Source organism: Haliotis cracherodii, unplaced genomic scaffold, assembly GCF_022045235.1.
Source record: "Haliotis cracherodii isolate W230 unplaced genomic scaffold, xgHalCrac1.p SCAF_3, whole genome shotgun sequence".
Lineage (NCBI taxonomy): Eukaryota > Metazoa > Mollusca > Gastropoda > Lepetellida > Haliotidae > Haliotis > Haliotis cracherodii.
In genome coordinates, this window is record NW_027266286.1 from 4,186,738 (window position 1) to 4,202,947 (window position 16,210).

The 16,210-nt window shown below is 38.3% G+C and overlaps 1 protein-coding gene across 7 annotated transcripts in view; it reads right to left on the minus strand.

Annotated features, from left to right (window-relative positions):
• Positions 1-16,210, minus strand: part of LOC139475854 (protein still life, isoform SIF type 1-like) — a 289,628-nt gene that overhangs the window by 31,202 nt on the left and 242,216 nt on the right. For all 7 annotated transcript variants that reach the window (XM_071259064.1, XM_071259059.1, XM_071259062.1 and 4 more), the window contains 3 exons: positions 8,602-8,735; positions 2,640-2,749; positions 694-863 (listed from right to left, as the gene is read on the minus strand). In XM_071259064.1, coding sequence (XP_071115165.1) covers positions 694-863; positions 2,640-2,749; positions 8,602-8,735 — 414 coding nt within the window. The remainder of the gene's footprint in view (positions 1-693; positions 864-2,639; positions 2,750-8,601; positions 8,736-16,210) is intronic.

A 16,210-nucleotide genomic window follows, 5' to 3' on the forward strand; every position in this document is an offset into this window, starting at 1 on the left:
AGGTGCCCTCAGATGGGTTGGGCTCTGAAAGTGGCATATTCACTAAATCTGGGTCAAGAGCCAAGATCCGGGTTTAGACTTTATAAACACCCAATCAGAACTATACACCATCTGCTCTGGTCTCTAGGAATGGTCACTCCCATTTTGTTATGTTTCCTTTTAATGTGATGGAGACACAAGTATGAATATGTCCAAGACTTTGTTTCTTTTAGATTGAATATTTTCCAGTAACCTCTTCAGGGGTTGTTTTCAATATAGTCCAAGACAAACAAATGTGCCTTCTTTTGAATCTGTTTCATTCAACGTGTAGCTGACATATTTGTTTGTTACTTTGGTGTTTAACACTCAGTAATATTCCAACTATATGATGTTGGTCAGTAAATAAGCTAGTCTGAACCAGACAATCCAGTGATTAATCTGCTTCATTCAACGAGTAGTTGACATATTTGTTTGTTACTTTGGTTTTTAACGCCGCACTCAGTAATATTCGAACTATATGATGTTGGTCTGTAAATAAGCGAGTCTGAACCAGACAATCCAGTGACTGACATCATGAGCAATTGGAATACGATGACATGCATCAACCAAGTCAGTGAGCCTGACCACTGTTAGTCGCCTCTAACGACAAGCATAGTCGCCTTTTACGGTAAGCAAGGGTTGCTGAAGAATACTTAGAGTGACCATATGGCTGACCTAGTATATGTCTTGGAACGCTGTTCTGGTTGACAGTGCTGCCCTCGTCACAGTCAAAGAACAACAAGGTGGTTCCCTTCAGGCACATCCAGTACCGCCTCCAGTTCCGGCGTGCCGCCAGTTCTATCTTCTTCTTTTTGTGGACAAGCCAGTTCTTCACTACGAGCCATCTACAAGAACACAGGTCCATTTAGAAAGTGGTCAAATGAACAAATGTAATATATAGGATAACACTTTCTTAGTAAAGTACAGATTTTAGTACTTTTCGGGGTTGAGTCCCGCCCAGGATTCAAACCCACACACGCCAGCACACAAAGTCAATGCTCTTACCCCTTCAGCCACCGAGGCTTCCACAAAAAATGAAAGTCTGACAACTGGTAGTCTAGATCAAGTAGTTTTCATAACTTACATATACACATCATATTTACTTACATGATAACGGTACCCTAAATACATGGCAACAGGATTAAAGAATTTTCGCAATCATAACCAAATGTGTCAAATATTTAGAACAGTTGATATTAAGATGAATACATTCTTAGCGATGTTTCAGATATAACTTTTGGCTTGTGTATCTTTTTAATGGAGGTACTTTTGGAGGTAGGCAATAGCCACTGTAAAAGAATACCAATTCAGGAATCAGGACTAACAAAATGAAATGGAACTGTTTTTTTAGGTTCTACATATATTCTTTTTTCTTTATCAAACATGCAAATATCCGCTACCCTTGCTGGCAAACAGTGACATGCTACAACAGTGTGCACTGGGCTATTTACTCCATCCCATCCTCTGTCACACATTACAAGGTGAGGTGAAATGGGGTTTAACATCGCGTCCAAGATTATTGCACTTATATAACGACTTGCATGTACATGTGTGTGTTTGTGTGGCTGCTTGTACTAGTCCGGAATGATGCCGATTTATAGTGCCAGCTCACTGAGATACCATGCCGCAGTTTAACATGAATACCCCACTCAGACACAGTATACTGACTCCGAGCCGACCAGTCCTTGTGTTAGCCCCTTAATGCCGAGCGCCAGACAGGGTAACAACAAGTATCATCTTTAAACGTCTTAAGGTATGACGCTACTGGGGATCGAACCCCGGACCTTCGCTCTCCGGTGGACGCTCTACCACTAGACCATGGAGGTGGTCTCACACATGTTACAAAGTTGACCTGTATGTATCTTATACGTTTATATATAGAGTTGGCCAGAGAGTTGTCATTCATCAGTGTCCAGAGGTCATGACCATCCCAACAGGCCCAAATGTATGACAGTGTCTGGAGATTCTCCCACTTTCCGCTAATACCACGTATAATGTGACAAGTAGTCGCACTACTACCAGCATATGTGTGTGACATCACAGCTTTGTGTGTACAGTCATTGAGGGTTGTGTACCGCCATCTTGCCTAGCAAGTAAAGGATGTCCACCAAACACATACTGTTTGTGGTGTCTTATGGAACCTCCCTGTGTCTCAGACAGACAGACTTAAACATGGAACACCAACATTGCTTGTTGTGATGAATAGCACATTCTTTTTAAATATTTTAAAAGTAAGCAACCTTTCCAAATTTGTATTTCTTTGAGACGGCCCCTGAACCTGTCAATCAAACATCCACCACCAATGACTGATGAATACCAAATGCCTTTCAGAAAGTGGTCAAATGTAACAAATGTTGTATTGGGGACTAGCACCGATTCTCATTCTTTTGTGGGTAGCATCCGTTCCAGGATTCGAACCCCCTCTATGAGAGTGAGGCACCACATCGCCATCACATCTCATGCAAAGGCAATGTGTCATGACATGACAATGTACGTTCCAGGGTTCTAATTCACGTTGAAGTAAACATATTCTTTCTTCTTAAGTGGATGACGCCTTACATCTTTTTCCCAGAGGGGGAATATGGCATCATGACACAGATACAGCAGACCTTAACACTCACCCTGCCTTCCTGATGGCGCCGACCTGTCTGCCATAAGACAGCTGAGATTCCGACTCTGTCATGGTGTTTATACTGCCAGTGTCACTCTCGCCGCCGTCATCTTCAGATATCTGCAGCAGAAACCACAATACAGATTCCCTTCCGAAACCCTCACCCACTAAAAACCAAGAATAACATTTGATCATAAATCCTTGTAATGCTAATGATAAGGACCATGTCGAAATGTCAAAAACAACATTGAACTGTAGTAAACTAATAATCCGACATCTTCATGCCCGTCCTCTGTATCATGTAAATGTCAATCTTCAGATCGGAGAAGAATGTCATCACATTGTATTGTCCTTTGCTACACAGTCCTTGTCCTCAGAAACACTCTGGCAAGAAACATCGCATAAGCCTATAATTAAAACCTCAGTTCTTCTACCTCTATATTTTATACAGCAGTCACGTTCTTAAAAGGGCATCTGCCTTCCTTTATATGAATACATCTGAAACCAATTGAACATGTTTTGCTCATATCTTGCAGAAGACATATCTGGTGATCCTATGAGGTTCTCCATCATCCAATGAGCCTGCCTTATCCTTAAAAGTAGGAATCATGGCCAGTGTTCAATATACAAATATGTTTAATTATGACATCTTACAGATTGAACCATCGGTCTTTGATGTGTGTGAGAGAGCGGCTCAGAGCATATTATGCGGTTACTTTTGTCTTTAGCTTAAAGTAACGCTGTCAGATGTGAAGCCCGGCTTCCCCGTGGAGGTAATACCAGTTGCGTGGGGTAACGGCAATCAGGGACACTTGGAGACACTGGCTGATTGATCAAAGCATTCACATTGTCAGACAGTCTAACAGGACAATCAAGCTATTTCTACTGTTACGCTGAAGACCCCAGACTTTACCAGGAACAGACACATCACAGTTGTTTCACTGAAACCAAAGGGAGGTAACTCAGTGGTTACTGTGTAACAGTGGTTTTATTTCCCAACAGATCAGCCAACTTGTTTTCTTGTTTCAAGAATAATACGGCAACAAATGTGGCAAAAGTAAACAAAAACAAGATAAATACAAATGTGTTTGAATGAAGATGGCTCTCTGAACATCTATACATGTAAATAATTATTTTTGCAACAACTAACTCTATTTTCATTTGCAAGTGCATCTTGGGATTTTGACTGAGTAATTCAATAAAAGGATGTCGAACTTGAATTGTAGGAAGCCATATGTATCCCATTGTATCCCATCTGCAATATAGACACTCTTGTTAAACCTTTCTATCTCACTACCTGGCCACCAGAAGGCACAATACCGTACACTGCAGTAGTTCTTAAAGACACGATAACATAATTGAAACTGCATGTTACAGAATATTAACAGGGCTTTGGGTACAAGCATTGATTCCCCCCCCCCCCCCCCCCCCCCCCCTCCCCCATGTCAGTCCCACCTAGGTCGTTGTGACTTGCCCTTCTGCCAGATCAATTCACTTCACACCACTGCACATACAGACCACTCATTACCACGTAGATCTAATCCTCAACACTTTGCACGGCATTCAAATCTGTTATTGAAGGGTTTCTTTCAATTTGGTTTCTACTGTCCTTAAGTTACTTTCTGTGTCCAAGAGGTAATTTCTTTCTATTTCCATCAAGCATTTTCTTTCCATGGTCAAAAAGGATTTTCTTTGTGTGATCATCAATTAGTTTCTTTCTATGGTCATCAATTAGTTTTTTTTCTCTGGTCAAAGAGGATCTGTGGGGATTCCTCATCATTGAGGTCCCCAGCAACCTTTGCTGCTTGTTAAAGGCAACTAAATGGATCACATGGTCAGCCACATGACATTGTTGATTGCATACATTATATCCCAATTGCCTGGATCAATGCTCATGATGTCAATCACTGGATTGTCTGATTAATTACAGATCCATCACATAGCTGGAAAATTGCTGAGTTTGGCATTGAAAAAAGAAAATAAACAGGATTTTCTCTCCATGGTCAAGAATCATTTTCTTTGGTCATAAAGGAATTTCTATCAGGTATATTGATGATCCCATATCACTCAGTAACAATCAGATAGCCAGTTCCCTTCCACTGATTTACCCACCTGAACTTAATATGAAGGAGACCAGTGAGACCACCTCATCTGCTTCATATTAAGATGTATGCATAAAGATTCAGAGTGACAAAACACTCTCCACAAGACTGTATGGACAAGAGGATGACTTCAACTTTCCACTAGTCAACTTTCCGCTCACGTCAAGCAATAATCCAGAGGCTCCAGCCTTAGGAGTTTACATATCACAACTTTTGAGATACAATCGAGCACGCTCTTTCTACCAAGATTTCAAAGAGTGTCATAAAATTTGATCAAGATTACAACATCCAAGGCCTCAGTAAAGCTCTCAAAAGGTTTTATGCCAGACATGTGGAAGACATTTCCAAATTTGATGCATCAGTGACATAAATGTCGAATGCAATTCCCTGTTTTGATTTGTACCATGTTTCTATGTTTTTTCAGGTGAATAGTTGACTTGCCTTTGCATGTGTTTGTGATGGGTGACACCAGTGGGGCAGGATATCACCTTTTTGCGAACACCAGGTATCATCATGATCATCACTATTTGATAGTGATACATAAAAACATGCTCATGATACAGTCAGATTCATACTATCGAGAATTCTATTGGATATGGAAAAGGTTTTTTCACTTCATTTCTATGAAAGAAATCTCTGAAACAGTCTGGGTCTGTTGTACGATTGCGATTGTGTCATAAGCGTGTGTTACTATTAGGTGTTTGCAAAGAGGTGTTAAAATGTCAGTAATGGCTTTTTTCCCATGTTTTAATTATGTTCCTTTAAATATAAAAAATAAATTGTTCTTAACTGAAGGGTTGTATGATGTCCATTAATATGGATGCATTTTCTGCTCTTAAATGATGGGTACTTATTTGCTTTACACAGGACACATGCAAGTTTGTTTCTACCCCTTTCCACGATTAGGAATGATTGTATTTTTATGATGAAAATTGAACATACATGAATAAATATTATTCAAATAGTCCATATACAAATCTGTGTTTTGTGACCACATACAAATTGCTTTCACCAAGCAGTAACACATGTAGATGTAGTACAAGACCAAACCTTCCATTAACATTTATAAAGATTGTACACTCATACTCACAAAAACATACTGTATTCGACGTAATAAGCGCCCCATTCTAATAAGCACCCACAGCGATATTGTCTAATATATTGGCTAGTGAACAATCCCCATTAGCCCCCCCCTTCTGATTGATCAATGTACACAAGACTTATTTATTCGTGTATAATACACACTCGTGTGTTATATGCACCCTTAAGTATGCGCAATTAAATTCTGGAAAATATATCTGTCATGTATAGTACGCATATAAGACGATAAGACTTTTCTTTTGTATCATTTCAGGCTGTCAGCATAAACCACGAAATTTACGATCTTTCAAAATTTATATTCAAATAAGAACCCCCTATTTCTAATTTGGAGAGCACCCTGAGCGCTTATTACGTCGAATACGGTATCAACACTGCAGCTAAGTGGACAACATAGAAAAATTCAATGACTATGACAAACAATTTGATTTCGGCAATAATATATACAACTAGTTAAGAACACTTGTTTCTTTCATATTACTATAGTTAATTTGTTGTGGGGTGTCCTTTAACTTCTTTTTAGTATACATATCTAAACAAGGCGTTCAGTCACCATTAAAACTTGGCAAGTCGGGGACCGCTACTCGACCATTACCTCGACAAGCCTGACTACCTGTAAATCCCTCTTATCAGCATCGGCCTGAATGAGTTAATCCTTGCTACACTCCCCCCGCCACGCTGGACGACCTACTGAAACACTGACACAGAGCAGGATGTCTACTTCCTGCTGCAGACACAGAGGGCATCTGTGGGCACCTGCACATGATGAACTGGGTGCACTTTGGACTATATTAGTATCATTATATACTTCAGTGTGAAAGACTGCCTAGTGAAACCATGACCGCCTTGTGAAACCATGACCCTCTTGTGAAACCATGACTGCCTAGTCATGGTTTTACTATGTGTGCATGGTTTCACAAGGCACACATGGTTTCACTAGATGGTCAAGGTTTCACTAGGCAGTCATGGTTTCACAAGGCACTCATGGTTTCACTAGACGGTCAAGGTTTCACTAGGTGCTCATGGTTTTACTATGCGGTCATGGTTTCACTAGGCAGTCATGGTTTCACTTCTGTAGAGTTGATATGGTGGACTATAAGCTGTAAGACCTACATTTTTACACTCATCATTTGGTAAGGTCAATTTTAAGTCAATTTTTCAAACAGTAAAAGTAATGTATGAAATGTAGGGAAATGTTTACTGTTTGAATGAAAATAGTTTTTGGTTGTTGTTTTGTTGTTGTTGTTTTGTTCTTGGTTTGAAATTGTTATGTAAAGTTTGTTTGGTGGAAATTAACCTTAGGTAAACACTGAGAAGGTATCTGATTTCATTATGTTTCCTGCCTGCCGGCATATAACTTATCCCGACTAAGAAACCTTGTAAGAAATAAGCGTCTGGAATACTAGGCCCTTACTTTCTCTCGGGTCAGTGGTTACTATATTGTTGGTTGTTTCTAAAATAACAAATAAGCATACAGAATGACTGTGAACATACAAAAAGGAGTTTCCTAAAGTGACACATCATCACACTGTCCTTGTGATAAAGATGACACAACAGGATTTCAGCAGCCACACAGTATGACATTACGATGCTATATATATCCCTGGGTAATTTACAGTTTCCGCAGATCACAAGATATCTGCTTCCCTGTCAAATATGATGAGTTAAGCCATGCTTCAAAACTAAAATAGCTCACTTTTCATTTCATTCAGACATTTTATTTTTACTTACATCAATCTACGAATGTAAAACAGATGATTTTTTTTATGTCTTAATACATCCTAAAAATACATCTGGCATAAAAGATAACATTTAGCAAGCGTTGGTGCCAATTTGTCGGTGAGTGAATTTTGTTTTATGCTGGTCAGACTGATTCCAGCCTGTATATTGTAAGTCCAGGGCATAACAAACCAATGGTTGAAAGCAGGAGTACAGATCTATGTTGTCAGACAGACAGACAAATTTGTTCGGTACTTCAGGCCACCGGCCCATAATACAATGGAAATATACTGTATATATATTCGCATGCAGAGTAGATTTAACAATGATTTACCATTCAACACTGTGTTTCCGTTCGAATGTTCATGACTTAGAAGAGAAATTTACCTAAGCTTTTATAATTTATTCGTTTTCAGCTGACATAAGTTTTATAAAATTCTCAATAGAGGGAGGGGTAACGAGAAGCTTGGGAAAAGAGTTTCTTCTTGCTCTAGAATACTGGTCACAAATCATAAGAACATAAAATTCATCTTCAACATGGTTATGTCCCTTCATGATCTATGTTGTTGTGTACATGGACTTGGCCAGGATCTCATCTCACAAATCTATGACTGACACTACTCCCATCATGCAATATTTTCCTTGCACCAAGACATTTAGAACTGTGGTGACAGGACCTGAAGTCCATCAGTGATCGTTTCATATAATTTTGATCATTGTTTTGCTATTATGCCCCATGGAATCTGTTTCTGCCGATATTAGAGACTGATCATTGGTGTTAATGTTTGTTTGTTGCTTAACACTGCAGAGCAATATTCCGCTTAGATGACGGCGGTCTGTAAATAATCGAGTCTGCACTCCAGTGATTGACATCATGAGCATTAATCCACACAATTTGGATCCGAAGACATGCATCAACCAAGTTAGCGAGCCTGACCACCCGATCCTGTTAGTCGCCTCTTAGGCAAACCTAGCCACCTATCATGACAAGCATGGGTTGCTGAAGACCTATTCTACCCCGGATTAATGTCTTGAATTATATGATCAACTTACATCAACTGTGAGATACTGTCGTACATCGCCCGCCTCTCCGAGCTGGTTGATGATGTCGCTATGTGTGCTGCTGCGACTGCCGCCACTGCTGCCGCCAGACGACCTTGTATGAAGGTCATGGTTATGCCCTGGACCTGAAAGAAAACAAAAACACTTAAAACTCGGACAAACTTCTAACATTCAACAAGAGAATCAGCAGGCCTTGCGATATTATTAAACTCTGCCCAGGAACTGGACAATAACATGGACATTAACAACACACCTTTCTATGGTAGGACATGTGTTGATAATTTAATTACATATACCGTAGTCAACGTAATAAGTACCTGGGGCACTCTCAAAATTAGAAATAGGGTCACACTTATTAGAACATAATTTTGGTAAGACAAAAAAGGTGAAAGCTCGTAAACTTCGTGGTTTATGCTGACAGCCTGAAATGATACAAAAGAAAAGTCTGTGTGTTTTATACAGGACAGATTTATTTTCCAGAATTTAATTGCCCATAATTAAGGGTGCGTATAACACGAGTGCGAATTATACACAAATAAATAAGTCTTTTGAACATTGTATCAAGCGGAAGGGGTGCTAATTGGGATTGTTCTCTAGCCAATATATGTATCAGCAAATATCGCCGTGGGCGCTTATGCCGTTGATTACGGAAACATAAATAGGTCCTACCTTTATGATATTTCATACATATACTGAAAATGTGGTATTAGTTTCCATACACAAAGGTGTAGGTATTACTGTATGAAGCTTATGATAATGGAAAGAGTTTTGTGGCTTTTATTTATAACCAATTTATTTATTTTTCAGTGTATAAAAGTAGAATTGAGCTCATCTATTAAAAAAAAGTATTGTTCAATTTGGTTATTTCATAAAAAAAACTAGGATCATTTTTTTAGTTGGTCAGAGACTTTGCTAACATGAAAATAATGAAAAAGAGGGGGAAATTATAATATGAAGGTCGAAATGGTCCCCACTACCCCATGTTTGCTATTGGACTGAAAGAAATTGGGGGGGGGGGGTTCGATTTAGGATGATCATGTGTAATCTTATCCTCATGTTATGAATGGTTGTTTGTATTTTCCGTCATTGGTTTGTCTGGTCCAAACTTGATTATTTAGAGTGAGTGAGTATATTTTGTTTTGTGCTGCTTTTAGCAATATTCCAGCAACATCACAGCAGGGCACACCAGAAATGGGCTTCACAGATTGGAACCCATGTCGGGAACAAAACTTTTTGTTCGGAAGGCGTGACGAGCAAATGCTTTAACCACTAGAGTACCCGACCGCCCATGATTATTTAGAGGAAGACATGATACAGCTGGAATAGTGCTGGAACTGCAGCCTCACTCACTCACTCACTCACCCGACCGACCACTCACTCACTCACCCACCCACTCACCCACCCACCATCACTCCTCTGGTTGGCTATGTTCAATGAGCTATAAACACTTTGCAAAGACAGAAAATCGGCAAAAGAAAATATGCAATGTTCCTAATAAAACCTATATGGTATATCACAGATATACCTTGCGATAACTCCAAAACACAACAACCAGTACATACGACCCACTGCATCACGCATGACAACCAGCATTCTGATCATACCAGCATCACTCTCAGATACATCACATTTACCTTCATCCCTCATCATATTTGTCTGAACGAAACAAATTTACGTCTCTTTATCTTTCAGAAAAACATAAATAATATTAGGCAAAAATATTGCCCACTTGTGAAAACATTTAAACGTGCAGTAACTAAATGTTGTATTAACATTAACCAGACATCCAAATACAGGGCTGCTAGATCCACAGGTTATGCTAATGTTGTCAACAACCCAGTGTTGTTTGAATCAACAACGACCAAGGAAATACATTCTCAAAACACAATCTGCACTTGAAGGAATTTCACCAAGGTGTTATATCAAATCTTCCGCACAGATACAAATTCTTCCTTAAAATATCAGTAAAAAACTTGTGATGATTAATAAAAGCAAACAAAATCCTTGGTTTTCACATATATTTATCAAATACCTTAAGTACAAACATGGAGAAGTTCCCAATTAGACAAGTGAAACATTTTGAGTAAAGGATTGTTCTTATTTAAATTACACTCAGAGCCATACATTTTTATACATACTTTTGAGCATTTTCACTCAAGGATAAATTTTTAAAATATTAATTAAAATACTAATTAAAAGACATAATCTACTATAAAATGATAATACCAATTAAACTGTACATAACTAGTTTTCTCACAGAAAAGATCACATTTAACATATAAACCACATGCCTTTCATTGTGTAAAATACTTGTACACCTGAATCTTCAAGTCATTTTCTGAATCCTTGCTCTCAAACACTATATAAGACTGTGGTTTGCAGTCATCTACACATAAGATTCAGGTAACACTTTGATTGACAGCCATGTAACGGCCTTTATCTCCAGGTGAGAATTGAGGAAGTGGTTAAAGCTGCCAGGTGATTGTGGTATTTGTCCCGCCTTTGTCTTGATTGTTCGTGAAACAATGGGCCCAGGTGAAGCTCCCAGCTGGGGGCAGGTGAATTACATGGGATTACACAGAGGACAAAACAACTCCTGCATTCCTCCATGGGGGTCAGTGGAGCTCCAGTCAAATCAATGTTCTTGATTGATGGTACAGATTCATTGTGAAATACGCAATGTTTACCATGTTTAGTGTCCTGCATGGTCTTATCTACTTGGAAGCCCAGCCAAGTTATTTCTTGTTTTGTAGAATATGATGGTTATGTAAACATGGAGCAAGTTACCATGGTTACTTGGAGGAATGGGAGATAAAGAAGAAAGATAAGGGGCATGTATGTTTGTTTGTTTGCTTGTTGTTTCACACCACACTCAGCAATATTCCAGCTATATGACGGCGGTCTGTCAATAATTGAGCCTGCAATTGAGACTCTTCTCCGGTCTTTGTGTTCTTCTTATGTATAAACTGAAATAGGCATACATACCCTTAAAGTAGCATACATTTTTATAACCATAATGACATATTTGAGTATGGATGATGTGAAGTAATTGGGGCATAAAAGCGTTCCTGAGAAACCCCAAAACTTTCAAGGTTGCAAAATGGACAACTCTATGGCCATCATGAGGGACATCTTTTGGCTACCCCCTGATAAAATGATTATCATGCACTCTTATATACATCTCACTAACAACTGTTTACCTTTGACGTACCATCGACTTAATATCAAGTCTATACTACTGTATAACATATATACTACTGCTGCTTGTTCGAACATTGTCGGGGAGAGATATTTATATAGGCTCTGCCTGTTTATCAATCCCTTTTCACTGTACCAAGTGGAAATAAATATTGTTTGAAAAAAATGATTAAAACATCTGTAATAACATTATTAGTTTTACCGAAGACAATATCAAAACTCTAATAGAGTGAAATAGCACAGGGCAACAAAACCATAACATCGTTCACTATCCCTGAAATACTTCCAAATAACTACAGGTTCATGTTCTGAATTGAAAGTCACAGAAGGTCAAACGAAATGACAGTGACATATCAGGCCTGGGCTAAAATATGCCTCTCTGCACAGATTTACATTTTGATGTAATGTGATGAAATCAAATATTCACACCTTTTGCTCTCAGAGACAGGAACTTGTCAATCAAACAATTACATACTATTTTCCTAACAGAGATTACATGTGACAGATAATGCCATCAGAGCTTCTGTTACAAGTCAGAATAGATGGTAGTGTCCTCTTAACATAACTATCTCAATCTTTCAGAAACACGTTTTTGCCTATTTGCCATGGAGTTTTGCATAAAGCATAAATCAGTCTGTCTATAGTCCAGATTATTGTTGTCAACCATTTTGCATAATAGAAACTGTAATATCAATGACAACAGAGTTGACCTTTGAACTTTAATCTTTCAATCTGATGTTTTAGTAGCATCAGAACTGAAACATCACATTGAAAAATAAAAAAGTTGAAATCCATGTCAACTGACTTCATAACCAAATATACCAAGCACAAAAAGAAACTGCATATTATTTCCATTCTGTGCATTGTATATATTCATCACCAGGAAACATGTAAGATAAAATCATATGCACAGTATATTTTTGTGGCTAGGCTAGTTACAAAATTATTATCCCATACCTAGAGAAATAGTGGTAACATGGAATGTATAACGTCATAATAAACAGTAGCAAATAATAATTCATATTCACCAAACCTGTTGTTCAGCACACATCACCTAAGCCAAATCAGGCATCAATGTCTAGCAAGTTGTTTTGTTCAATACACTTGAAATTTAAAGCACTCCTTCAAACTGTGACGTTGCAAACTGACTTGGCACCTACCAGCAACACTCCTCATTTCCCCTGTGTCAGCCTGACCGTGTGCCAATCACCCAGAATTACAGTGTATAGTTTATAGTATAGAGTAATTTACAAAGGTCATATGTCGACTACAATAGCTGCATATTGATACACGCCCAGCTTGTCACATGCACCTGTGTAACGTTACCGTGTTCTGCCTCAGCGTAGCTCGTAGCTCGCTTGTCCTAAACAGCAACACTGTGGCCTGTACAAAGTGTTTTGTTTGTCTCAAGGAAGCATTGCCACTTATCTGACCACTAGATATCCATGATAACACTTTAACACTCAATGGTTTTCAGTTAGGTGTTTATGGGAAGTAATGCACACTGTTCCAGCATAATATGTGTGTATTTCCTTTCACTAATAAATTAAAGGGATACATGTTTAATGTGGACACATAATGTGGGGCCATATCACACATGTGCAAGGTTTGTATATGGAGAATAAACAAACTTCATCCCAAGGAACAAAACATACAATATTATTCCCTCATTAAATTCTGGCTGAAATATAAGTCATTGATATTTAAACGAGACAAAAAGTGACCAGGGCTCACTGATACCCCCGACTTCGACTCCAACATATTTCTACATTCAAAACATGAAAAAAGCAATATTTTCATAGAAAACCCACGTAACACAATCAAACTTTGCACTCCACCCCTCCTATTGGCATAGAAACTGTACCCCAAATTAGAAAAAAATACATGATGTAGCTTAATAGTTACAGGTCTAGTAAAACAGTTTCTAGTTAACAACACCCAAAGCATCATGTTTTTTTCTGAAAATCATACTTTGCACTGCATCTCTCCTATTAGTATGAAAACTGGTCCCAAAATTTGAAAATAATCCATGCAGTAGTTTTCAAGTTATAGGTCAGACAAATGTTGAAGTAAAAAAATTCTTAGTCCAAAATGAAAAAAGCTGTATTTTTTTCGGAAATCCGAAAAATTGAAATTAAACTTTGCACTGCACCTCTCCTATTGGCAAAGAAATTGTACCCAAAATTGGAAAAAAATCTATGAAGAGTGTTCAAGTTATAGGTCACTGAAAAAAAGTCTTTGGTAGGAGGGACAGACAGTAGGACAGATGGAAGGGCAGGCGGAGGGATGGACGGACGGAATTCCTTGGTATAACTATATACATCTGTACGTCCGCCCTCTTAGGTTTTATCATGTGTACTGCGATCATTTTTCGAACAAAATAAACTTCCAATCATGTCCTGTCTGGAACAATTATCTATAGAATGTTGAAAATTGTAAATATTGGAGCAATGATACAGTGATTGCCTCTCTTGTTCTGAGTCCCGGACAGTCAGTGCTGACACACAGGGACTCATACAACAAGGATGCTGGTGTGGATGTAACCTGCTTTAGGAGACCTAGTGATCAACTAAGCAAATTTGTTCCTCAGGGTGATGTATCCACTGTTTTTTCTGCCATGTGTTATTTCCTGATTCCAGTTTTTGAGAAAGACAAATATTTTTATAGTTAATTAATCGGATATTTTCTTATGTCTGGGCAAACATTTATAGCCAAGGATAAAAAAACGCAAATAAATTCTTTTCCATTCTGACCCCCTTCTTCTGTGGTTGCTATGCAACAGGAAGTTAGAAATGGCATTACAAATTGAACAATATATTTTTGACACTACCTACATTTACATCTTCATTAATTAATATATTCATTAATATTCAGACATATATCCTATATTTACTTCTCAATTAATTAATATATTTATTAATATTCTTAATCAGCTCCCTGTTGTGTTTGCATTGATATTTTAATATTACACTTTACTTTTTGGTCAGTGGGTGGTCAATACGTTTTCGTTCAGAGTCCCAGTGTCCATAATGGCCGGTGGGACTTCACAAGGCCATGTTAAGTGTATGTCCAACAGTGAAGGGTAAAGGTCAGTAGCAGGCAAATAGCCCTGTTTTCAGGAAGTGGATGGTGGCTGGAGCCTCCATCTACAGCGCCTGGGGTCAAGGCAAGATCACCATTATGGAGTTGGTAGTGACCACAAAAAATAGTTTATTATAGTCTTGCCATTTGTACAGTACACATAACATTAGAAAAACTTGAACATAAGATTTGGTTATAAATATTGATATATATTCATGGTATGATATGGGAAAATATAAATTTTATCAATCATTTTCCTCAGTATTGTCTTTGTACTTGCGGGAGTCATTCATGATATGAGGAGAAAAAATCACTGGACTCAGATTTACTGGCGCTTACCAGAAGTGTATCAGTGGAACAAGCATCAAATATGGGAATGTCCTTCAAGTGTCTACCATAAAAGCATAAAAGACCTCACATGTTGTAACCCTGATCCAACTTTTGAGCAAGAGTCGAATGACACTCTTTGAAATCTTGGGAAGAGCATGCTTGATTGCTCCCCCAAAATTGCGAAATGTAGGCACCAAAGGCTGGGGTTGCTAGAATATATTGCTCAACACATATACAGGAAGTTGACTATTGGAAAGTAGAAGTCATCACTCTTGTCATACAGCATTGTGGAGAGGTGTTTTTTAAATTTTTATGCATAGACCTTAGATATGGCACAGATGAGGAAGTTTGACACGGCCTGTGTGACAGTTGCTGTGATGGACCATCCCCTGCCATGCACAGCGGACAACACAGCAGGGACAAGCCAACCCAGATGACACACCTAACCATCATTCTACTTACGCAGATGATCTATACTTCCATAACAGATAATTTAAAAAGGAAATATTCACTTGATGAAATGTCTATGTTGAGAATTAGAAAAATTATTCAACATCCAGTTTATGTGAACTAAATGCTTTCAAAGACATTCCTAATGGCAGAATATTTACAAAAATAAATGTATTGTTGGTAAATGTAACAGTAAAGAGATGACTATATTGACTTTCACATGTATGCATAAACCAATAGGGTGTAGAACACCACCCTGCTCTATCCCATACATACAAATATTAAACACAATTGACATTCTAGAAGTTGGTGAGTAAATAAGAAAATCTACATCGAAACATCACTAAATGCAATAAATTAGAACAGTGAGTGAGTGAGTGAGTAGGGTTTTACACCGCTTTTAGCAATATTCCTATTCACACTTTGTACCCATGTCGGGAATCAAACCCGGGTCTTCGGCGTGACAAGCGAACGCTTTTAACCACTAGGCTACTCAACCGCCCCTTAAACCAGAAGAAGTTATCCAATAAGTCATATGTTT